A 26007-nucleotide genomic window follows, 5' to 3' on the forward strand; every position below is an offset into this window, starting at 1 on the left:
CATTTATCTCTATGCACTCTGTTATTATATGTGTTGTCTTCTCTAGCGCATATATGAGATGCACCCGGCTTTGTCCCTTAAAACCGGGTGTGACAGAAGTGGTATCAGAGGAAATGTTGACTGTAGGACGACACCTAGATAGAAATGGACAAAACCCTTACCTACTTACCTTATTTTGATTCATTCTATACTTATCGTACTCTGATTCATTCTATACTTATCTTACTCTGATTCATTCTATACTTACCTTACTCTGATTCTCTCTATACTTATCTTGATCCTGTCTCACCTTCTATTGTTCTACTCTGATCATTTTCTTACCTTTTGTATTCTAAGACAAGATGGATTTCACACCTTGGAATCCTACATTTATGACCTTTTTAAGAGATAGGATGCCTAAGACAAAATTATAACTATTTTCTATATCTAAAAAAATGTTGGTTGATTGTTCTGATGATCAATGCCTGATTTGCTTCTTTGATTGATTGAAATAATATAGACGGGCATCTTAGCATGTACCACCATAAGGTAATGAATTAGCTTTAGTAGGCGACACACTTAGCTAATAAATCCCCCAAAGTAACATGCTTCATAATTACATGCCTTGTCTACAATCCTTTCTTTCGTACCCTGTGTTTCTAACCCAGATGGGATACCCCTATAGCGTTAAAAGAGAGCACTATAGACGTAATCCTTGGTATGTCATGGTTAAGAAAGGCAAAGGCAGTTTATGCACTATAGAACTCACTAGTTCCAAAGGAGAAAGATTTGAAGTTGGAATTGCAGTAACTACCGCCACCAGACTAGCGGCATTCTTAGTAGATGGGAAGTTTGTTGGTGACAACATCCGTGTGGTTAAGGATTTTCCAGATGTCTTTCTAGAGGAGTTACTAGGGATGCCACCAGATAGGGAAGTGGAGTTTGTCATTGATCTCTTAACTGGGACTGCTCCTATTTCTAAACGATCATATAGGATGTCCGTAGAAGAATTAAAGGAACTTAAGAAGCAGTTAACTGAGTTACAGGAGGCAGGGTACATTCGTCCGAGTTCCTCACCTTGGGGAGCGTCGGTTCTGTTTGTGCAGAAGAAGGATGGTTCGCAACGGATGTGTGTGGACTATAGATCACTTAATGATGTTACTATGAAGAACAAGTATATGTTGCCCCGCATTGAGGATTTATTTGATCAGATGAGAGGTGCTAGGGTATTTTCGAAGATTGATCTCCGATCGGGATACCATCAAATGAAGATTAGACCATCGGATATTCCCAAGACGGCTTTCTCGACCCGATATGGATTATATGAGTTCACTGTTATGTCATTTGGATTAACCAATGCACCAGCTTATTTTATGAATTTGATGAATAAGGTGTTTATGGAGTATTTGGACAGATTCGTCGTGGTGTTCATCGACGATATTCTTATCTATTCTAAGAGTGAAAGTGACCACGAGGAACATCTGAGATTGGTGCTATAGAAACTACGAGATAATCAACTCTATGCCAAGTTTAGCAAATGCGAGTTTTGGATTGACAAGATGCCATTCCTTGGACATATTATTTCTAATGGAGGAATAGAGTGGATCCTGCTAAAGTAAAAGAGATAATGGAATGGAGCATGCCCACCACTGTCACTGAGATTCGGAGTTTCTTGGGACTTGCTGGATATTATCGGAGATTTATTGAAGGATTTTCTAAGATTGTTAAGCCTATGACCTCGCTTCTGGAGAAAGGAAGAGAATTTAAGTGGGATGAGAAGTGCCAAGAAAGCTTTGATCAATTAAAGGAAAGATTGATGTCACCACCAGTGTTGGTTATGCCAGATCTATTGAAGGGATTTGACATTTATTGTGATGCATGTGGCCAAGGATTGGGATGTGTGCTCATGCAAGAAGGACATGTGATCGCCTATGCGCCTCGTCAGTTGCGGAAACACGAATTGAACTTCCCCACTCATGATTTGGAACTGACTGTCGTTGTGCATGCGCTTAAGATTTAGAGACATTACATTATGGGAACTAAGTGCCAAGTATACACGGATCATAAGAGTTTGAAGTATATATTCACTCAGAAGGATCTCAACCTTAGGCAACGCCGTTGGTTGGAGCTTATTAAGGATTATAGTTTGGAGATTCACTATCACCCAGGCAAGGCGAATTTGGTTGCAGATGCCTTGAGTCAGAAGGAGCACGTTCACTCCACTATTGTTGTCCAGCTACCCGATGAATTAGCAAAAGATTTTGAGAGACTCAACCTGGGATTTGTTACACACACTGAAGGAGTTACCATTGAATTGGAACCTACCTTGTTGCAAGAAATTCGTAAGGGCCAGATTGGTGATGCTAAAATTCAAGAGATTAAGGATCTGATTACTGAAGGTAGAGGTCCGAAATTCATGGAGGATGAGCAAGGTACTATATGGTTCAAGGGTCAGATATGCGTTCCGGAGATTGATAGCCTTCGTGAGACTATATTAAAGGAAGCCCGTGATTCTGATTACTCTATCCATTCTGGTAGCACTAAGATGTATCAGGATTTGAAGCAAAAGTAATGGTGGTATGGATTGAAAAGAGATGTTGCTGCACATGTGGCTAAGTGTGATGTGTATCAAAGAGTCAAGGCCGAACATCAAAGACCAGTTGGACTATTGCACCCATTGAAGATACCCGAGTGGAAATGGGAAGAAATTGGTATGGATTTCATTGTTGGACTATCCCACACTCCTGCTGGGTATGATTCTGTTTGGGTGATTGTGGACAAATTGACAAAAGTGGCTCATTTCATACCGGTGAGGACTAATTACATGGGAGCCAAGCTAGCAGAATTGTATATGACTCGGATAGTTTGTCTACATGGAGTGCCTAAGAAGATCGTGTCTGATTGAGGATCACAGTTTACTTATCGGTTTTGGAAGAAGTTGCATGAGAGCTTGGATACAAAGTTGAATTTCAGTTCAGCCTACCATCCCCAAACTGATGGGCAGACAGAGAGGACAAATCAAGTACTGGAGGATATGTTAAGAGCTTGTGCTCTTAAACATGGTGGTAGTTGGGATAAGAGCTTACCATATGTGGAGTTCTCTTATAATAATAGTTACCAGGCCAGTCTGAAGATGTCACCATTTGAGGCTTTATATGGCAGGAAGTGCAGGACTCCTCTATATTGGGATCAGACTAGAGAAAGACAGTTCTTTGGACCTGAACTTATACAAGAGGCAGAAGAACAAGTGCAAATGATAAGAGAGAATTTGATAATTGCACAATCAAGGCAAAAGAGCTATGCTAATAATAGGAGAAGACTACTGGAGTTTAAGGAGGGTGATCATGTGTATCTGAAGGTGTCACCGATCCGGGGTATGAGGAGATTTAAAGTTAAAGGAAAGTTGTCCCCTCGCTTCATTGGACCCTTCTTGATCTTAAAGCGAGTGGGAGAAGTTGCATATCAACTAGAACTACCTGATCACCTGTCAGATGTACATGACGTCTTTCATGTATCCCAACTAAAGAAGTGCCTCAGGATACCTGAGGAGCAGCTACCAGTGGAGGACCTTAGTGTACAAGATGACCTGACTTATGCTGAGTACCCTATCAAGATTCTGGACACTTTGACTCGGGTTACAAGAAATAAGGTGATAAAGATGTGCAAAGTACAATGGAGTCACCACGGAGAAGATGAAGCTACTTGGGAGAGAGAAGAAGAGCTTCGCATAGATTTTCCCCATCTTTTATCTAGTCCTTCCTAAATCTCGAGGACGAGATTTCTGTTAAGGGGGGGTAGATTTGTAATATCCACTTTGTAAGAAAATCTAAAAGGAGAAAATTATGTTCCTTTATATACATGTGTGCCATATCTATTTGTCATTTCATGTGAACACCTTATTTGAAAACAGAGGATTAATAAAAGTCATTAAATGGTGCATCATGCTGAGACTTTATTGTGTGTATGTTGTGACTATATGAAATGAGGTTTAAAAAAATATAGTAGAAGCCAGTTTGGAAATAAACATCAAATCGGAAACACTAGAATTTGAGGAGGAAAAGCATTAGTCACCACTAAATAAACCTCTTAAAACTAAATCAATTCATATCATGTCATATTCAAGTGGGATATTTAATTTGAAGACAAGTTTTCCACGGAATTCGAATTCAAATTCAAATTGGAGTTTGAATTGGGGAAGGGAGAAAGGAAAATAGAAAATAAAAAGGAAAATAGAAAGAATAGTGCCCTGCACGCGCCTGGGCCCGTTTCCTGCCTCGGTCCATCTTTCTTGTTTCTCTCGCGCGGCCCACTAATTCCCCTGCGCGCCTCTGGCAGACCCACTGACTCGCGGGCCCGCTCGGCCAGCTTCTGTCACCTCGCGCACGCAGGTCACCGAGCATCAGGCCCCGCCTGTCAGCAATACTCCTGTTGATCTTCTCACGCTGCTCACCGTTACCGCGCAGCCCGAGCTCAACAACCATCGCGATTCCTTCAGCGTTTGACTCGGAAGACCTCAGCTTCATGGATAAAAACCCGGGCGCGCCGTGCTATTCCCTCTATTCACAACCACCTCCATGCCTTAGCAGTAGACATTACCACCGAGAAGCTAAAGATTAGAGAGGAGAGAGAGAACAAGCGTCGCGGATCCACGTTCTCGTCGGCGTTTCGTCCCTTAGGGTGTGCGCCAGAGACTCGTCTGTGTGAGGGGAGTATGGTGGCGACCTCAGAGGGGAGAGATCTTTTCTACATTGACAGCAATTTCTCGTCGGAGTAGGCGCGTCGTCGTAGACCGTGCTGCGCCATGGTCTGCCGCATCTGCTCCTCCATCTCTGGTAAGCTACCCATGACTAGTTTCACCCTTCGCTGGACATCGCTCTAGGCTAGGCTCGTTCGGTTTGAACCGTTAGGGTGCGGGATCGCCGCATCCGGCCATTGCGCCGCTGTGTCGGGGCATGAATTGGGGAAGATGGACTGGCACCATCAGATGGGAATTGGACGGTGGCGATTAGAGCAGCCCTTACCTGTTCGCGGGAGTCATCCAGGCCGTTCATCTGGTCTCGGACGGATGCTAACGGTGTGCGCATATATTAAATCTGGGCCCTGAATTTTAGATCCGACGGTGACATGTGTGGGCGTGGGTGTAATCCGATCCGATCTAATATCGGCCGTCCGTGCTTGATCGGATGGCTGAGACCAAGCGATACCCTTTCGATTGAGAGTTTTACGTAAGAAACCCTCTGTTTCTATAGAACTAACCCGCCACCCACAGGAGCTATTCACTGTGTCTGAGACATTTTACCTAGAGACCCCTGCCTTTTCTAGTATTCGAGGCCCAATCCAGAGAGTTACAAAATCAAGAAAATGAATGAGAAAATGAGTTTTTAATATAAAAACAATTCATAGAATTTGTATAATTCTTAGAAAATGCATATGAACTCCAAATTTTTCCATTCCAGTTCCTAAATTTTTGTAATATTATTGTCTAACCATTTGTGCCACTGTTTTGTCATGAAAGACACATTAAAATTTATCTAGTACTTAATCTTGTATTAAATACATAGAACCTTAGAAAATTCATAACTTAAAATCTATAACTCCAAATTTAATGATTCCAGTTCCTATGATCCTATTTTAATGTCTAGAGTATTACTGTGTATTTTATTTACATGTTTGGTGTGATGTTAATTTTTGCTATACTATGTATGTGTTGTGTTGATGCGAGTAGACGAGCAAGCTATATAGGATTCTGAGGTTCAGCTGGTAGAGACTGCTGAGCAGGAGCTCATTGAAGGCAAGTTGTGCCCTTGATCACTTCCTTTTATCCATTCATGTTCTTATTAATCATAATGATCTGCATAGGTTAATTTTGATGGGACCCAATAGGTTACCCTAGACTTTGACTATCTTTATACCTTGTTTCACCACTGGTTTTACTACTAAATTTTTGGGTAGTACATGCTATTGCTTTATGTGGCTTTGGGTATAGAGATATTCATCACTCATTGTTATACGTTTTATTATCTGTTTATTATTTACTGTTCATGATAAGATCATTATGTTAATGGGAACATGGAGAACCACCCGGGAAAACAGTGCTACCACAAGGGTTTAATGTAACGCCCTTGGCTGATTAACTAGGAAAGCTAGTGGATGACTATCTTACTCGAAAGGGGCAAGGGCAGTAGGGGAGTGGTCAGTGTAGGGAGGTCCTTGGGTTGATTTTGCTGCGATGGCGGTCAGGTGAGGGATTCCTGCACTGGAGCTTCCTATAAACTGTAGCGGGTTTTCTGAAGCTAGTGGAACTTTGTAAAGGCCTCGTAGTGGTACCCTGCCTCGCTTCCTTGGTAGAGGTGTATGAAGTCTGATCAACTCCGTGGCAAATGGGTAACATGACTTGTGGGTAAAGATGTGCAACCTCTGCAGAGTGTAAAAATGGTATAGTAGCCGTGCTCACGGTCATGAGCGGCTCGGACACTCACATGATTAATTTATGGAACTTAAACTTAATTTGCCATTTCATTGCATTGGGATTATTTTACTATTACTTTTATTTATTATTTCTAAGGTTCGGTATTTACTTACACTTAGTAACTACTAATAAAATTTTGACCAACTTATAAAAGCAATGCTCACTTCAACCTTCCTTTTATTGCTTAGCCTTACACATCACATGATCTCCCACCTTTGGTGAGTTCATGCCACATTATTCCCCACAACTTGTTGAGCGATGAACATGTGTGAGCTCACCCTTGCTGTCTCACACCCCCCCACAGGAGAAGAACAGGTGGTCGAAGAGGAGCCGCCTAACTCTGAGGCTTTCGACTTGATCTAGGTAGCGTCTCCCAGTCAGCTTTCTGGCGCCAAGGATAGATTTTAGTTCCTGCTATATTCATCTTTTATTTTGTAAGACTTCCGCTATGTAATAAGTACTCTAATTATATTGTGACATTTATCTCTATACACTCGGTTATTATATATGTTGTCTTCTTTGGCGCATGTATGAGATGCACCCGGCTTTGTCCCTTAAAACCGGGTGTGACAGATTTCTCGGCCATGATGCCCGCCCACGCGCCCAACTCCCTTCTTAGAGCCCCACCAGTGCCCCGCGCTCGCCCCCCGCCTCATTTCACGCAGCTCCGCCCTCTCGCGCTCTGCCCACGCCGCCAGCAGCCGCCGGAGACTCGCGTCCACGTTCCCGGCTATCCAGCTCACCGGAGACCGCGCCAGGCCTCCCCGAGCTCCGCCCCGAGGTGACACTCCTACCGTCGTGCTTGTTTTACCTTATTCGCGTCTGCTTTTAGCCAATTTGGCCCGGGCTTTGGCCCAGGGTGTTCCCCCACCTCCACTGGAACTAGCCCGAGCCCTATCACGACCGATTGCCCCCTCTGGCGGCCGAGATTTCTCACCGGAGTTACTCCGGCCCGCCCGAGACCTTCTCCCCGTCGTTCTCCCCTCTCTGCCCTCGGATTGGCCTCTTCCCCGCCATAGAGTTCGCTGTGGTGCTCTCTCCCTCTCTGCCCAACTTCGGCGACCCCAGAGCCACCCTAGCTCAGGCCTGCCCCAACTCTGGCGACCTCACCGCCGCGAAGAGGAGCAGCGCCGCCCGCAGTCCTTCGCCCCTCCCTGTTCTGATCCCCTCCGTCCGATCTTCATCGCACGACCCAGATCACGAGATACCGCTTCACGCACGCACGCCTGACGCCCTGGCCCGCCTGTCAGCGCCCAAGTCCCCTAGCGCTGGGCCCGCTTGGTCAGTGTGCTCTCCCCCTCTGCCGCTGACGCCTCTGGCCCGCTTGTCAGTGCTCGCCCGCCCGCTCGCGCCTGCCCTCGGCCGCAGATCTAATCTCAGCCGTTGGTTTTAGACCTGACAGTTAGATTTACCTGTTACCCCTTCGCGCGGTAGTTTTATTAAAGAGACCCTCGGTTTGTTTAGAATCAACCCGTCGTCCCTGGTTTTCGCGCGCAGGCCCCTGTACTCTTGCAGATTGAACCCTGGACTTTTAAATATTCACAGAATTAGACCTAATTTCATATTTTGAATTCTCAAACTTGTTTATTTCATAACTTTTTCATATGAAGTCCAAATTTAGTGATTCAAATTGCAAAATGTTCATAGAACTATTCTTTGTCTAAATAAAATGGTTTCATTTATTCTCTGCACATTCTAATTTTTATGATTAAGTATGAACTAATGTAGATGTAGATTTATTTATTTAATAAAATAAATAAAAGGAAAACCTTAGGGATTTAAACATGTTTTAGCTAGTGACATTAATAATGTGTATTACATGAGTTCATCTCTGTTCTAATTTTTATGTCACAATAAAAAAATTGAACTATGATTATGTACTTGTAAGTAACACTTAGGGAAATAATAATCTATTTCCAAATGAAGTAAATTTAGGTTATAGTTCATGTCATACTTTAAATTCATTATCCCTGATGTAGTATTGTGTATTTTTAAGATGTGTTCCAATGTTTGTACATGTTTGGTGTGATGTTCATTTGTACTTTCCAAATGTATTGAATGCATGCTCGCTTTATTTAGACAACGAGCAGTCCGAGGTTCTTGAGTGTGTTGTTGGAGACCTCCCTAAGCAACAACCTGGTGAAGGCAAGTGTCCTCTGACCCATTATGTCCTACATACTCTATACTTCACTGTCCCACATTACTTTATGAAACCTAAGGATTGACTAGTCTGTATTCACTTATCCTTGTTTACCTTTTGGGTTATCATGGTTAGCATTTTTGCTATTGCCTTAACTTTAATCAATTAACATGATGTGAACACTTATGATACGATATTGTTATCCTAATTATGTTGATGATCTTGTGATACTCTAGGGGGCTTAGGCCTTTTTTTCCTGAGTACCTCTCCGTAAGGACCTGTTTGTGGAGTGACCACCCGAGATAACAGTGCAACCATGAGGGTGGAATGGGACGCCCTTAGCTGATTAATTAGATGAACCTAGGGTGTAGTTGGCTTTGCCGGAGGGCCGTCAATGGGGGCCAGGGCATAGTGCTCGCTCTGCCAAGGTTGGGGTGCAGAGGTTCTTTCGATTTGGTTTTGTTAGTCACCCACCTTGGGGAGGTGTACTGTGTTTGTACGACTGGCGAAACCTAACGAGCAGCTATGCACCAGGGGAGTCTTTGTAAAGGCTACGTAGTGAAACCTTGCCGACTCACCTTGGTAGTGTTTGAGGGTTTGATCGACCCGATGCATAATGGGATCACGACTTGTGGGTAAAGTGTATAACCTCTGTAGAGTGTTAGAAATTGGTATATCAGCCGAGCTCACGGTTAAGAGAAGCCTTGGGATCCTCTTTGATTAGAAGAACTTTGGAGACTCTTATGATGATGGTTAATAATGATGATATGAATCTGATCTCTGGTATTTCCTCTTTTGAGGGAGTACTTTTGGGTAATAACTGGGTTTATTACTAAAAATTGGCTCTACTAATAATAATAAATACTTGATCAACTAAAAGCAACTGCTTAACCTCAACCCCATATACAGCTAGTCCACTTTAGCAAAACGGGACATTTGCTAAGTACGTTGATGTGTACTCACCCTTGCTTTACGCACCACCCCCACCCCAGGTTGTCCCCACTGCACCCTGTGCTTAGGAGGTGATGCTGGCAACATGGATGACTTCGAGGAGTTTCAGGAATATGACGAGTTTTAGTTTACTTTAGTGGCAAACCCCTAGTCAGCTGCCTGTGTAGGCTTAACTTCTACGTTTTGTATTTCCGCACTTTGATAGTTATGTTAAAGACAATGGTTATGTAATAGACTCTGTGGATGTCTTGGACATCTTGATGTAATCAAGTACATTCCGCTATTTATTTCGAGCATTATGTGATGATGTCCAATTATGTAATCGCTGTGTACGTGAATTACTGGTCCTGGCACGTACATGGTTCGCATTCGGTTTGCCTTCCAAAACCAGGTGTGACAGGTAGTATGGGATGCCCTTGGTTGATTAACTAGGAAAGCTAGTGGATGACTACCTTACCCGAAAGGGGCAAGGGTAGTAGGGGAGTGGTCAGTGTAGGGAGGTCCTTGGGTTGATTTTGCTGCGATGGCGGTCAGGCGAGGGATTCCTGCACTAGAGCTTCCTATAAACTGTAGCGGGTTTTCTGAAGCTAGTGGAACTTTGTAAAGGCCTCGTAGTGGTACCCTGCCTCGCTTCCTTGGTAGAGGTGTATGGGGTCTGATCAACTCCGTGGCAAATGGGTAACACAACTTGTGGGTAAATATGCACAACCTCTGCTGAGTGTAAAACTAGTATACTAGCCGTGCTCACGATCATGAGCGGCTCAGACACTCACATGATTAACTTATGGAATTAAATTCAATTTTTCATTTCATTGCATCTGGGATTATTTTATTATTACTTTTATTTATTATTACTAAGGTTTGGTATTTAATTACACTTAGTAACTGCTAACAAAATTTTGACCAACTTATAAAAGCAATGCTCATCTTCAGCCTTTATTACATTGATTTGTCTTACACTTCACATGAACTCCCACCTTTGGTGAGTTCATGCACATTATTCCCCACAACTTGTTGAGCGATGAACATGTGTGAACTCACACTTGCTGTCTCACACCCCCCACAGGAGAAGAACAGGTGGTCGAAGAGGAGCCGCCTAACACTGAGGCATTCGACTTGATCTAGGTGGCGTCTCACAGTCAAATTTGTGGCGCCAGGGAATAATACATAGTTCTCTTTATTTTATCATTTATTTTTGTAAGACTTCCGATATGTAATAATCACATTTATGATAATTATTACATTTATCTCTATGCACTTTGTTATTATATGTGTTGTCTTCTCTAGCGCATATATGAGATGCACCTGGCTTTGTTCCTTAAACTCGGGTGTGACATGGCCAGGCTAACGTGTCCTCCGTAGATTGCGCGACTGATAGTTGGCCAAGCGCGCGGTTGGCACACCGGACTGTCCGGTGCTCACCGGACAGTTTGGTGAATTATAGTTGCGGCGTCCCAGCGATTTCTTGAGAGCGGCCTGTTCGCCGGCTGAACTGGACAGTCCGGTGCTCCCAAGACTGGCACAAGTTTCGCCAAACATAGCCAAACTTCTTCACTTCAATTTGTCTCGACTTGGAGTTTCCTAGCACTTAGATGAATATTGTTAGCCACTCAAACAATTTACTAAGTGCTAGAATCCAGACTGTTCGTCCATGTGGGGTATTGGCTTGGTGCCACGTGTCAGGCTCGGTGTATCTGTGGACAGTCCGACGAAAGTTGTTGGAGGTCCACGAGGTGGTCGAATGGTTCGAGGCAGTACTCGGATTGTCCGGCCATACCCATAACTGACTGCATGTTGCATACTAATGGTGGTGGTGGTATAATATGACTTTGGTGTTACACAGGTGCGGAACAGTAGTGCTATTGTGGTGGGTAGAAAATTTGTGTATTCTGTGCAGCACCTTGTTCTATGTAGACGTATCCAGATAGTTTGGTATGTATGGCCAGACGATCCGCACAGGGGTCGGACGGTTCGAGATTATACATGGACTATGTGACCATACTCAACAACAACTTATCATACATCGAGGACGATGGCAGCGGTTGCCTTGATATGAATTCATCGGCATACCATGATATGGATGGGACTGAGAAAGCCCATTTGTTGTTGATGCGTCTGGTGCAGCTGTTTCGGTACCCACTTTATGCGGCAGAAAATTAGGCATATGGAATTTTCTAGTGCACATGTGATTCTATATAATGACTTGTTCATAAGTTTAATCTGATCATCGAAATAAATTTTAATAGATTTAATATCGAAAGAAATTCTATCTAATGACACGGTTTCTTTTACAGTGGGGGCTACTGCTAGGTTGTTAGGGAAGTGATCTCTACTTCCCTCTCATAGAAGACCTTTTGGTGGCGATCTATTGTCAAGTGAGAGAGGTACCAACTATCCATCTCCTTGAGCTCTTGAGCTTGTCACAGTTGGAACTCCTCGCCCCACTTTCTCATGTAGTCTTTAAATTCCTGCTGGTCGTCAGCCGACAAACTCTCAAAAGTCAGCCTAAGGATGTTATCTCGGGACACACTGGTGCGTTCTTCGGTATCAACCATCATGGTCGATCTTAATAGATCTGATCTAATAGTTTTGATCAGATAGATCTAATATTTCGTCCCCAGCAGAGTCACTAAAAAGTGTGTTGGCGTCGATTTGGTGCCAAACACAAGGGGTCTACCGCATGTCGGTGCCCTCTACAGCGATGTGGACAATCTGTGGCTTTAGGACTGATGGTCCGCGACCTCGCTGCAGGAGCGGCTCCTTCCTTGTGTCGCTCTGGACGGTCTGCGATGGTGCATGGTCGTCTTCCTTCTTGTGGGAACCTAGATCTCGCAACCTGGGGGCATTGATCTTAGGGTGCTCCGGAGTCGGCGGGCCATTCGGGGCGTCTCGAGACGACGACGTAGATTCGCCTAGGGATTAAGAAATCCAGTCGAGGAAGAGTATCTTGAATGAAGTGGATCTTACCCTGTCTTGGGGTCGATAGACCACCTAAGATGGATCTAGATGACGTAGAGTCGAATAGGGGTGGAGGTGGATATGTGGAAAGCTAAAGCTAGAACTACGCTACATCTACTCCTAGGAAAACAATGATAAAGAAAGTAATAGATTGGTTCGAATGGTATGTGTTCGGGGTTCTCAATCGGTCGTACCTCTTTATGGTCACGGGGGCGCGGACCGTCCGGGCCATAGGACCAGAATGTACAACCGTGTCAGGTGCTAAATATGGCGCTCAACAGTAGTTTATTGAATTACCATGGCAACACATATATCAAAAGTACGTACATCATGGAACATGTTGTAGCTTTTTTTAGATAATGGACCAAAATCCGGCTTTCGCCTCTTTCGAGGGTAGGGATAAGTTCACATAACTTGAAACAGCTCCAACTAATTGCAAAAGAAGGCCAAAACCGCTAGCCTAAAAGACTTAAACGCTCCCCTACTCCTCACCGACTGAACACACACTTAAAAAAGAAATGTTTCATTACAACACAATCCTGTTTGAAAACCTCCAACCCTGGTAAGAAAAACAAAACTGCATGGCCACTGTCTCCAGATGTCGACAAGATTTTCTTAAAAGATCTGTTGCATCTTCACTTCTTTGCAGCTGCGTCCAGAGTCTGAGCCAATGAGTTCCTCTGAATAGAACTTGCAAATAAGTCAATATTTGTGCTTTATTAAACACTAAGTCATTTCTACTTATCCAAATAGCTCAGCACAGTGCTGAGACACCTGTAACAATAAGATTTTAAGTATTTAAATCCACCCCGCCAACCAGCGCCTAAAGATATGTTTAACAGATATAGGACCCGGGAAGCCGAAATAGATGGATGCCAACCGCCACATATAATGAGCAAAAAAGACAGTCAATATAAATAAATGCTGATTGATTTCATCCAAATTACAAAAGCCACGTTTACCGCTACCCTGACGGTTACGTTTTCCTAAAATTGTCTTTCGTCAACATTGTTGCAATCTCTTGCAGTGCTCAGTGGTAATCAGTGGAGAGACAAGAGCGAATGAGACAAATGACAACGATAGATTCTTTATTGCATGCAGGGTAGTATATATACAAGTGTTCCCAAGGGGTGTGTCCCTTGGGAATAACTGTCCATGGATGGATTAGATCACATGTACAAATATTTTGTAACACTCCCCCTTGATCAATCCTAATCCATTTGATCATCTGCAATCTGTCATCAAATTCTTGATCTCCTCAAAAACCCTGTGGGAAAAATAAGGAGTACACAATGTCTTTTGGATAATGAGAGTAATCTCACAGTCTCCAAAAGAAAATATGCTTGTAATCATCATGTATAAAAACCCCTGTGGGGAAAATCAATGATGAAGCATATAGCTTTGTTGATATTACCTCGTTAAAAACTTTGGATGAGAAAACCTTAACAAGGCAAAACTCATACAAAGAAAAGAGTGTAATATGATGGTTCAATACAGGTTATATATCATGGGGAATTACTCCCCCTGAACCTTGCAAGCTCTTAAGTCTTTTCATACCAATCCCCTCAACACATTTCTGAAATGTAGAGTATGGTAGGGATTTTGTGAATAGATCTGCAAGATTATCACAAGACTTTGTTTGCAAGATGTTTATATCCCCTTTTTCCTGAAGTTCATGGGGATAAAACAGTTTAGGAGAATTATGCTTATTGATATTACTCTTGATATAACCCGTATCCATCTGAACAACACAAGCTGAATTATCTTCATAGATAATTGTTGGTGAGTCAAGAGAACCAATACCACAAGTTGTGAGTATATGATTCACCATTCTACGAAGCCATACACATTCACGTGATGCTTCAAATAATGCAATTATTTCAGAATGGTTGGTGGACGTGGTCACCAAAGTCTGTTTAGACGATTTCCACGATATGGCAGTTCCACCTTGTAAGAATACGAATCATGTTTGCGATCGGCCATTGTGGGGATCAGATAAATAGCCAGCATCTGTATACCCAATTAAACTAGGATCATTACTTCTCTTGTAAAAGAGTCCTAGATCCTTTGTGCCATTTAGGTATCTGAAAATATTCTTAATGCCAACCCAGTGTCTTTTCGTTGGGGCAGAACTGTGCCTTGCTAATAAATTTACTGCAAAAGCAATATCCGGCCGGGTATTATTAGCAAGATACATCAATGCACCAATAGCACTGAGATATGGGAATTCTGGTCCCAATGTCTGTTCCTCATCATCCCGTGGTCTGAATGGATCTTTCCTTAAATCCAAAGATCTGACCACCATAGGAGTCTTTGAAGGATAAGACATGTGCATATTGAATTTTTCCAATACCTTTTGGGTATATGTACTTTGATGTACAAGGATTCCAGAAGGTAAATGCTCAAGTTGTAGACCTAAGCAAAATTTGGTTTTACCCAAATCCTTCATCTCAAATTCCGTCGTTAAATGATGACGTGCTTCATCAATATCAAGTTTATTTCCTATGATGTTAAGGTCATCAACATAAACTGATATGATACAGAATCCCACTTTGGATCTTTTGATGAAGACGCACGGGCAATCATCATTTTTCGTGTATCCCTTACGTAAAAGGAATTCACTCAATCGGTTGTACCACATTCTGCCCGATTGTTTTAAGCCATATAATGACTTCTGCAACTTTACACAATACATGTTGCGCTTTGCCTTTGGATTCGGTACATCTATTCCATCAGGAACTTTCATGTATATATCAGAATCCAGTGACCCATAAAGATATGTGGTCACTACGTCCATCAACTGCAAAGATAGACGATTTTGCACTGCCAAAGATATTAAATATCGGAATGTTATTGCACTCATGACTGGTGAATAGGTTTCGTTGAAATCAACGCCGGGTCTTTGCGTAAACCCTTGTGCTACTAGCCTTGCTTTGTATCTCACTACCTCACCATTTTCATTTCGTTTCCGAATGAAAACCCACTTATATCCCACAGGGAAGATATCACGTGGTGTAGGTATTACAGCAGAGAAAACTTCTCTTTTGTAAAGCGAGGCTAACTCCGCTTCGATTGCTGCCTTCCATTTGATCCAATCCGAGCGCTTACTGCACTCTGCCATGGTCTTTGGATCTAGATCATTTTGAAGGTCCTCAACAATCTTCTCGGAGAAATATATGTCGACATTAGTAGCTTTTCTATCGTATGTTTCACCAGTCTCAACATAGTTGATGGCAATTTCATCAATCCTTAGAGACTCATCAGAATTTCCCAAATTGATGTGTCTAGGATTTTCCGATGTCCCAGCCTCGGTTATGTGCACATCCGAGCTAGGTTGTGGATCATCACAATCCACATGATACATTGTATCATATTGGTGTCCTTTTGCATTCACTATTGTTCTTTGCTTCTTAGCAACAGAACAGCGCTTATTCACCATACTTCTCCTCTCTAGGAGTTGAGTGGCCTTATTCGGTACTTCCACTCTTTCTGGTGCATTCCTAGCAGGAATGAATGATTTAGTGACACCTTTGTAATTAGTGAATGCATCTGGCAGTTCATTTGCAAGTTTTTGCAAATGTATAATTTTCTGAACTTGCAGTTCAGTTTCTGAAGTACGTGGATCAAAACCTGGAACACTTTGAGTATTCCAATTTATTTCCTGGCATTCTTTTTGGTACTTCAATTCTCCCCCTAATGCCGGGAAATGTTCCTCATCAAAAATAGAGTCAGCAAAACGGGCTGTAAATAGATCCCCTGTTAAGGGTTCTAAATACTTAATGATCGACGGAGATTGAAATCCCACATAGATCCCCACTTTCCTGTGTGGGCCCATAGCTGTTCTCTGAGGTGGTGAGATTGGAATGTATACACAACATCCAAATTTACGCAAATGGGAAATACTTGGAGGATTTCCACGTACCATTTGTATTGGGGATGTTGAATGGTATGCAGTTGGTCGTAATTGTATAAGGTCAGCAGCGTGCAGAACTGCATGACCCCAACACGACGAAGGCAATTTGCAATTCATCAATAATGGCCTTGCTATGAGTTTAATCCTCTTGATTAGTGACTCAGCCAGACCATTCTGGGTGTGGACATACGGTACCGAGTGCTGTACTTGAATCCCCAGCGCCATACAATAATCATTGAATGCCTGAGATTTGAATTCAGCAGCATTGTCCATTCGGATTGAACTAATCCGATGTTCAGGAAAATTTGCCTTTAACTTGATAATTTGAGACATTATCTTGGCAAATGCATGGTTGCGTGTTGATAGTAAACACACATGTGACCATCTAGTAGATGCGTCAATCAGTACCATGAAATACCTGAACGGCCCAGAAGTTGGCATAATTGGCCCACAAATATCTCCTTGAATCCTTTCAAGGAATTTAAGCGGTTCAGCTTTAATTTTGAGATATGATGGTCTCAAAATAAGTTTCCCAGTTGCACATGCGGTGCAAACAAAATCCTGAGATTTGGGAAAACTTGTTGTAGGCAGATTATGGCCAATTGAATTGCCTGTAATTTTCCTCATCATCCCTACGCCAGGATGACCAAGTCGATCATGCCAAATCTGGAATGCATCAACATCTTGGAAAATTACCTTGTATGCAACATGTGCATTGCTCTTAATATATGTATAGTACAACCCTGACGTGAGTGATGGAATTTTCTCGCATATGCGCTTGCCATATTTATTCGGCTTGGTCAAGAAGAGAAACTCTTCTTGATTTTCATCATGGGTTTCAATATGAAATCCATTTTGCCGGATATCTCTAAAACTTAGGAGGGTACGTGTGGAATCAGGATACAATAATGCATCCTCGATCACAATTTCAGTACCCATGGGGAGGGTAATAGTTGCTCGACCAGAGCCAACTATCACAGCATCGCGTCCGGCGATGGTTAAAACTTTCCCATCTCTTTTCTTAAGAGTCTGAAAGTATTTGATCTCCCTAAGTATAGAGTTTGTGGTACAACTGTCCACAAGGCATAATTCCTCTTCCGTCGAGTTGTCATCATTATGCATCTATACATAAATAAAAATTCTGAATAAGAATTTTATGATGCAACTTAGTACTATACATAACAGGATATTAAATATCACAATGTCGAAATAATATTACAATAATGGTATGGCGACTCATCCAATGAGTTCGCACTACACACAGGACCCAACACTGGTCTTGTAGAGTGTGTTACATCTCAACACATGAGATTGTATACCTCTACTTATTACAATAACATTATAAAGACAGTATAGAACAACCACACAAGCCACAGTGATCATGATCAAATCTCCAAGCATGAGAGATTTATGCCAAATCTCCAAATGGATCCTTTGACATGTACTCAATGATCATATCATCAGATTCATCTTCTTGCAGAAGTGGAGGCTTGTTGTCAACCCCATTGAGGTGCTCTTTAGCAAGAGTGTTCTTCAGGTCACCAGAAGCCAGTGAAGAACTTCCAACCTCAATTGGTGCTTCAGTAGAATTGAAATGAGCCTCAAAACCAGGCTTATCAGACTTTGGCTTCTTTAGGGATTGTTGATACAAAAGAACAAGGTGCTTAGGGCAAGTGTAGTCCCTAGCAAAATGGCCCTCAGTACCACATTTAAGGCAAGCTCTGTTGCCCTTAGATGGTAGAGGCTTGCCATTTCCTTTTCCTTTTCCTTTACCTTTCTTGTGGAATTTGTTCTTCTTGAATTTGTGAGGTCCAGGAGGATTCTTGAAGTTTTTCTTGAATCCTTTCTTATTCTCAGTCTTATGCACATTGAAATGTACCTCAGGCAGAGGGGCAGACCCAGGAGGGCGCTGCTGAGCATTCTTTAGAAGAAGCTCATGATGCTTTTCTGCTTGGGTCAATGTGTGCATGAGTTGAGAATATCTCTGGAAATTACTAGAGCGATACTGCTGATGCAATATCCTGTCCTCTGGAAGCATGGTAGATAGAGTCTTCTCTATCTTGTCTGCTTCAGAGGGCTCTTTCTCACAAAATTTCAATTTAGAACAAATGCTATGAAGAGCATGGTTATATTCTGCAACAGATTTAAAATCTTGCAGTCGAAGGTGGTTCCACTCATGGTTGGCTGACGGCCATATGAGTTCCTTCTGCTGTTCATAGCGCTCTTTAAGAGCTTTCCACAAGTTGTGAGGGCATCTCTCCATAAGGTATTCTTGCTTAAGGTCCTTATGGATGTAAAGCCTCAAAAGGAAAAGTGTTGTGTTCTTTTTAACCTCATTCACTGGATCAGTACCAGTGATGGGTGCTGCAATTGCATCAATGATCCCACGAGAAGCAAAAGTTATTTCAATATCTGAAGCCCAAGTTGGGTAGTTATGCCCATCAAGGGCGAGTTCCTCGAACTCTTTGGTTGACATGTTCCTACAGTCATTACCATGGACATCCATTAATTTACGCATAAATTAATAGTCACAATGGTGATGTTGTAAGCTCATTTTTCAAAAATTCTTAAAAATTACATATGTAACGAGTTTCTTGAAGGTTCCAAACCTTCCCATGGAATAAATACTTTGAATTTTAGTAAGCATAGTATAGATAATCCTCAAATTAATGAGGTAGATCTAGTAGTGGGCAAGAAACTTGCTGCCTAAAAGCACGGTCTCTGGGCTGATAAGTTCACGGATGAACAAAACGCAGCCAATGCTTAGGTCTCCACTACCCATGCTCTACTAATTATCAAAGTAAAATTCACTAACTCTTACATGTGATATGAGTTGCCTGAAGGTTCCAAACCTTCCAATTGAATAAATACTTTGAATTTTAGTAAGCATAGTATAGATAATCCTCAAATTAATGAGGTAGATCTAGTAGTGGGCAAGAAACTTGCTGCCTAAAAGCACGGTCTCTAGGCAGATAAGTTCATAAATGAACAAACCGCAGCCAATGCTTAGGTCTCCACTACCCATGCTCTACTAATTATCAAAGTAAAATTCAATTACTCCATATCCTGTTATTTTGGATAGCACGTATAGGTAATCATCCCGAGGGATGTAGACCTCATAGAGATAGGCATTCCAAATGCTGCCACAAGCACGGTCTCTGGGCTACTAAATTCTATAAAGAATTTAGTGCAGCCAATGCTTAGGACTCTATCTCCCTATGCTCTTGATCCAAAATAATGTAATTTCATTTTTGCATGAGTTTTATTAAGTCTGAACTTAATAAATGCTATATTTATATGCAAACATAAATGAATGCGTAAATAATAGCAAGTAGAGATATGTGAATTATTAATGTAAAACAAACAATAATTCACGAACTAAAATCTGCTATATTACAATAAAACAGATATGTCTTTACAATATATGCAGTCTAAATCACGAATTTAGACGCCTAAGATAACTTTGAACTGAAAATACATATAAAACAAAGTTTTATACAGAAATTCAGAAATTAAAATGGTAAAATAGGCCATTTTTGCTCCTGAAAAGCAGCCCAGGCGGCCTGCCAGGCGGGCCTGGCAGCGGCCAGAAGGCCTGCACGCCGGCCCAGCCTAGCTGGCCGGCCCAGGCGGCCCAACAGAGGCTACAGAGCCCATTATAAATGGGAGCGGTTAGGGTTTGCCAAACCCTAACCGCCCCAGCCAACCAGCCGCCGCCAGCCATTGGCTTCCAGGCCGCCGCCGCCTGGGGTTTTCCTGGCCGCCGCCTGGGGTCGAGAAGCTCCCAGCCGCCGCCGAGGCTCCACCAGAGAGCCGCTCCTACGCGCCTGAGGCTCCACCAGGGAGCCGTCGCGCCAAGGAGCATTTCCTCGTCGAGCGCGTTGTCTGGGAGCCGCGATTGGCCGCCGCGCCAGTCGCCTGGGGCCATCCTGCGTCCACGCCGGGCGCCAGGACGCATGCGAGTGGCCGGCCGGTTCGCCTGCTCCTGGTGCTGGCCGTGCCATCGCCGAACGCGCAGCCGAGGAGGCCCGCGCCGAGCGCTTGTGCTGCGCACGCCCAGCAGCCTCGCGCCAGGGCCATCCCGCGCCCGCGTCAAGCAGCAGGTGGCGCGCACGCCTGGCCAACAGGCCGCCGCCGCCGCCTGGCTTGAGGCCGCGCGCGCCATGCCGAAGCGCGTGGAGGCCCGCAGACCTCGCTGGTGGCGAGCCAGCGCCGAGCGCCGCCGGGGGGGCCACGCCGAGCGCCCTCGAGGGGCCCACGCCGAGCGCCCACGCCGGGGAGGCTCGCGCCGAGCGTCCACGCCGAGGCATGCCACGCCGCTCCCCACCCCCTCCCCCCAAACAGCCGACATGGCGGCCGGATCGAGGGCCATTAGGCCCTCCGATTGGAGGAGGAAGATGAGGCCACCCCACTTGGGTGATGGCCGGTGAAGATGATGCGGCCTCTCGGGGCATCAACAGCGCGAGCAGGCTGCCCACGACGGGCAGCGATGGTCCCGACGACCACGGGAGCCGGTGGAGATGAAGAACTGCGAGTAACTGCCTCTGCAGTGGGTGGAGGCGGTGGTGGTGCCTCCAAATCGACGTCCATAGGAGCGGATGCAGACGATCCCACGTCAACCACCGGCACTGGTGGCGACGGGGATGCAGTGGGGAGTCCACACTCCACCACCGGCAGCGGAACCACCGCTGTCCATCCATGGATAACGCAGAAGTGCACATTTTGCACTTGCACACGGCGTTCAGGGATCGCGTGCACCGGTGGAAGCGCTGCGGCTTGCCCAACGGTGAACGCTTCCAACATTGCATCATCAACAATATGAAGAACTTCGCGCATACGGCGTATGCGCATGGAAACGGTATGTTCCATACCTTGCTGTTGATGTGTAGATCGATCTTGCTGTTCTTGTCAAGAACAGCGTGTTCTTCCTCTTTCCCTTCTTTGAGACAGTGCTGATAACGTGTTGCAATCTCTTGCAGTGCTCAGTGGTAATCAGTGGAGAGACAAGAGCGAATGAGACAAATGACAGCGATAGATTCTTTATTGCATGCAGGGTAGTATATATACAAGTGTTCCCAAGGGGTGTGTCCCTTGGGAATAACTGTCCATGGATGGATTAGATCACATGTACAAATATTTTGTAACAAACATAACTCCTTTCAGCAAGAACCACATAAAGATTTCAATCTTAAGAGGCAGCTTAAAGTTTCCAAATTTGTTTTTGGTGAAACATATTCCTATTATTAATAAGACTCCTATACATAGATTGAACGGTACACTGCTCAGAATTAGTTAAACTCTATTTAAACGTATCCCTATCAGTACTCAACCGAGAAGGGAAAAAAACCCGGAGTGTCTACTAGTGAGCTAGTGGACATTAAAAGTGGTTCTTTGCTAGCCACGTCATCAGATAACATAAGTCAGCGTCATCCGCTGGCTGCTAGGCACTTTTTTGCAAGTCTGCTAGCTAAGCTAGCGCCGCATCATCTCTCTATATCCGTCGGTCCGGAACAATTAAAACCGGCCGGATAGATCAATGGCAGGCAGGGGCGGCAACCGGAGCCACAGCCGCCCACACAGGTCATGCATGAGGGAGCTTTCCGTCGGCTACGCAATCACTATTCACTAGTCACTACTAGGCCGCCGTTGCCCTGCACTCGATCGGCTGGTGGCGCATGGTTCCCTGTGACACTCGTGCGCCCTGTGAAAAAAAAAGGCTGTGAAATATGTGTCCAATCCGCAACTTGAAGGGTCGTTCCAAGTAGACGTGCCGACTGCCGAGGAAAGGAACAAAGGTTGTAGGGCTAGGTGTACGCCAACATCTTCTCTCTCTGCTATGCACTGCACTGCAATTAACATTTCGTAGACTACTTTTCTTTTTCGTAGAGTACTTTGCTATATTTTAGAAACACTGTAGACGGCGCTCTGTTTGTGCGTGTGTGTACTTAGCATTATGCGGGTGAAGCGCGGCACGGATGCTTGAACGGGGCAGTTAGTCGCGGGGCCCACTGGGACAGTAGGTTCCAACGACCTCTAACTACCGGCCTCTGCCTCTCGTGTCCCTGTTGGCTCTGTGGCTGTGGCTGGCCCGCCACGGCCGCTAGCTACTGCTGCTGCCTCCTTTAATGCCACTGGAAGTGATCAAGTCCCACTTTGCTGGGAGTGAGAAGCACTCCACTCCACTCCCACTTCCACCTCCTGCAGCTCAAGCCACACACAACATGACATGACGCACACCTTCCTCAGCGCTCGCCCCTTTTCATTTTTCTTTCTCTCTTAATTAAGTAGCAATTATATCTTAGTTAGGGGTGTGTGTTTGTTTCCTTTTTAGGTTATATAAGTCGATTATGGTAGAAGAATATGAGGATAAAATATTACTACGCAGCCTGCCTGCATGTGTGTAGATGTAATCATCCGTCCGATCGCGAACACGAAAGCGCGCTACGGTTTTCGTCAACCCTGCACGCGACGGTAGCTAGCAGCCGTCGGATCCGAGATAGAGGAGCATTCAATTCATTGATGAAGCGCATCGCATGGAGATGGAGGTTTAGTTTTTTAAACTTTGTGCTGGTGGACGAAAACGAATGAATGCCTACACTGATGAGCTAGCTAGTAGTAGAACGGACGGTGCATGGACCAACGTGCAGTGTGGTGCTCTCACACGTTTTTATATTGGATTGGTTGTTGGGAGAGGAGAGGAGAGATGGTTGGAAGGCACGAGTTGACGGCGGAGGCCTCTCAGACGGCGTCATGGCCAGGCCACGGCCACCGGCAGCAGCAGCAGGCTGTCTGTCTGGCCCGGTTAGGGCTTGTTCGGTTATTTTCAATCCATATGGATTGGAGGGGATTGATACGGATTGGAGGAGATTTTGACTTATCAGGGATTGAAACCCCCTCAATCCCCCTCAATCCATATGGATTGGGGTAGAACCGAACAAGCCCTTAGTTAGCATGTTGCCCCGTTGTCCCCTGCCTTGCCAGCCCCCACCGCACGAGCTGCCACACCCGTCGGACCCGGATCCTCTGCACCCGCACCACCTCGCGCCTCCCCTTGCTCTGCTCTGCTCTGCCAACTAATGGCTGCTAACTAATGGCTAGTGTAATATAATCATGTGAGCTATTAGTGAGTGAGATAGAGAGGATCCTAGCTAATGGCCAGTACGTGTGTCGCCCAGTGTGGACGTTCGTGGGTCTGCCCTGGACGGTGTGCTTCCAACTTCAACTTGCCAAGGAACCAACCATGCCAGTGGAAGCTAGCCACAATGCATTAATGCAAGCAAGGAAGGAAAGCCTTTTCGTGGTGCTACAGCAACGACCGAACCAAACCAAACCCAAGCCACCCAAAAAAGAAGAAGAAGAGAGATTAGATGTTGATTACGACACAGAGAGGAAGAGGAGTGAGTGAGCAGCGTTGATGAGAGAGAAGCAACAGGCCGCCCCGGACACAGCAGCACACACGCAAACACCTAGACGGCGAGGGAGATCAGATCACTCCCTTTACGTGAGCACAATGCCCAGCTACTACCAACCTTTTTCCAGCTCTCTCTCTCGCTCTCTCTGTCTTGCTTGCCACTTTGTACACTCCATTGCGCTCATCATCAGCTCACACTCGTCTCATCACACACAAACACGCACACGCTGGAAATGCTGATCGCATCACACGACCCGATCATACACTTGACAAACTACAACTGGAATGGTTCAAGGAGGGATGGATATATACCAATCATCAATGCACGATTTCGGCAGTCTGAAGCAATCACCAGTGGACGAAGGAATGGAATGAATCAATAGAATTTTTAATCACACCGGGAAGAGTCAAATCTCAGAACGTATCTCTGTGTGTTGTGTGTTCTGTACCGGTAATTAATTCACATCTCCAAATTCCCAATCAACTTAATCAACATGAACAAATGGTATAACGAAACAAAAAGTATTTGACAGCGAGAAGATCGAATCCAAGTGGCGTGTAGTGTGTGTGTTTGTGTGTTTGTGTGTGCAGTAGACGTTATGTATGATGTTGAAGCCCGCAGAGGAGGGAGGTAATCGGTGTGTCGTGTACTCTCCTGTGTTTAACTAGTAATGGCAGTCAACCAGGGCGGACGGCGTGGCCGGCGGGAAGAGCAGCGGCGCCGGAGGACGCTCCGCGACGGCGAAAGCGAAGCGTGGGGACGTGACCGCCGGGGCATCGGCCTCGGCCTCGTCGCAGGGCGCGGGCATGTTGAGGTCCAGCTCCAGGAGGCTCTTCTCCTTCCTGCTGGGCGCGTGCGCGTCGTCCCGCTCCCGCGCGCCCGCCGGCACCAGCGGCCGGTGCCGCCGCATGTGGCCGCCCAGCGCCTGCCCGGACCCGAACTCGGCGCCGCAGATGGAGCACTCGTGGACGCGCGGCCGATGATGAGGCTGCTTGGCGCCGCCGCTGCTGCTGTTGCTCGTGCTGCTCGTGGCCACGGCGGCGGCGGCCTGTCCTTCTTGCTTTGGCGCCGCGGCAACTGGGATCGCGAGCGCGGTGGCATCGGCGGCCGCTTCTGCCGGAGCCGCCGGTGGCGGCGACGCCTCAGCTGTCTCCGCGGCTGCAGGGTTAGGAGTCGGCACCAGCCCCAGGTCCTTTTCCTGGGTCGGCTGGGATGGCACCGGCGGGAGCAGCAGCAGGCGTGGCTTCTTGTGGCTGGTGCGGTGGCCGCCGAGCGCCTGGAACGACGGGAAGCACTTGTTGCACGTCTTGCACTCGTACACGTACTCGCCGTCGCCGGCCGCAGCCGGGCGCCGGCTCCTGAACCTGCTGCTGGCCTCCTTGGCCGCTGTCTTGCCGTTGCCGCCACCACCGTCGTCCCTGGCCGGCTCGCCGTGCGCGAGGAGCATGAGGCAGAGCGCCATGTCCTCGTCCTCCTCGGTGAGCAGGCAGCACCCGGCGGACGCGGCCTCGGCCTCGGCGTCGTCCGCGGCGGACGGCGACGTGGCGGTCCCTGACCCCGAGTCGTCGCCGCCGGCTGGCGACGCCGCGGACGACGACGACCACTCCGCCGCCGCCGCCACGGCCACGGCCACGACCGGCGGCGCGTGCACGCGCTGCCTCTTGCTGCGCTTGCCCTTGACGAGCACCGGCGGCACCGCCATGGCGGGCGGCATGCCGGCCTCCTTCTCTTGGACGCCGCCCATGGCGCGCGCGCCCCGACCTCGATCGACCAGGGTCGGACCGGAGGAGGGACAGGAGAGGATGGACGGAGGCAACGTCGAGATGGGGGGACGAAGCTTAGCTGGTGATGCTTGAGGAGAAGGGAAGGGATGGCAGGTGCTGCAGCTGCGAATGCCGCTCTGCTCTGCGCTGTACTGTGCTTTGCTGCGGGTGCTTGTGATGGATATGATGTGGATGACGCTAATGACAGGGGACGGCGGACACCGCCACTGCCACTGTCGTCACCGTGGAGGGAGACCAGGGGATGCCATGTCAACAAGACAAAGCATGCCTCATCGCCATTGGTTTTTCATCTGGAAGCCTGCTACCATTGGACACCGTTTTTTCATTGAGCGATGAGATTTTATGGTACCAGATCGAGGTGTGCGAGCTCCGGTGCTAGTAGTGAGCATCGAAAGTGAGTG

The 26007-nt window shown here is 45.9% G+C and overlaps 1 protein-coding gene across 1 annotated transcript; it reads right to left on the bottom strand.

Annotated features, from left to right (window-relative positions):
- Positions 1-24280: 24280 nt before the first annotated feature.
- LOC100192028 (uncharacterized) lies at positions 24281-25732 on the bottom strand. Its single transcript, NM_001137451.2, has one exon. It carries the CDS (start codon positions 25564-25566, stop codon positions 24487-24489), a length of 1080 nt encoding a protein of 359 aa, NP_001130923.2. The 5' UTR covers positions 25567-25732; the 3' UTR covers positions 24281-24486.
- Positions 25733-26007: the final 275 nt, after the last annotated feature.

The sequence above is a fragment of the Zea mays genome, chromosome 2 (genome assembly GCF_902167145.1).
Source record: "Zea mays cultivar B73 chromosome 2, Zm-B73-REFERENCE-NAM-5.0, whole genome shotgun sequence".
NCBI classification, from domain to species: domain Eukaryota; kingdom Viridiplantae; phylum Streptophyta; class Magnoliopsida; order Poales; family Poaceae; genus Zea; species Zea mays.

What these genes read in the sequence shown, in the direction of transcription:
- LOC100192028 (NM_001137451.2), bottom strand. Translation starts at nt 25,566, where the DNA reads ATGGGCGGCGTCCAAGAGAAGGAGGCCGGCATGCCGCCCGCCATGGCG.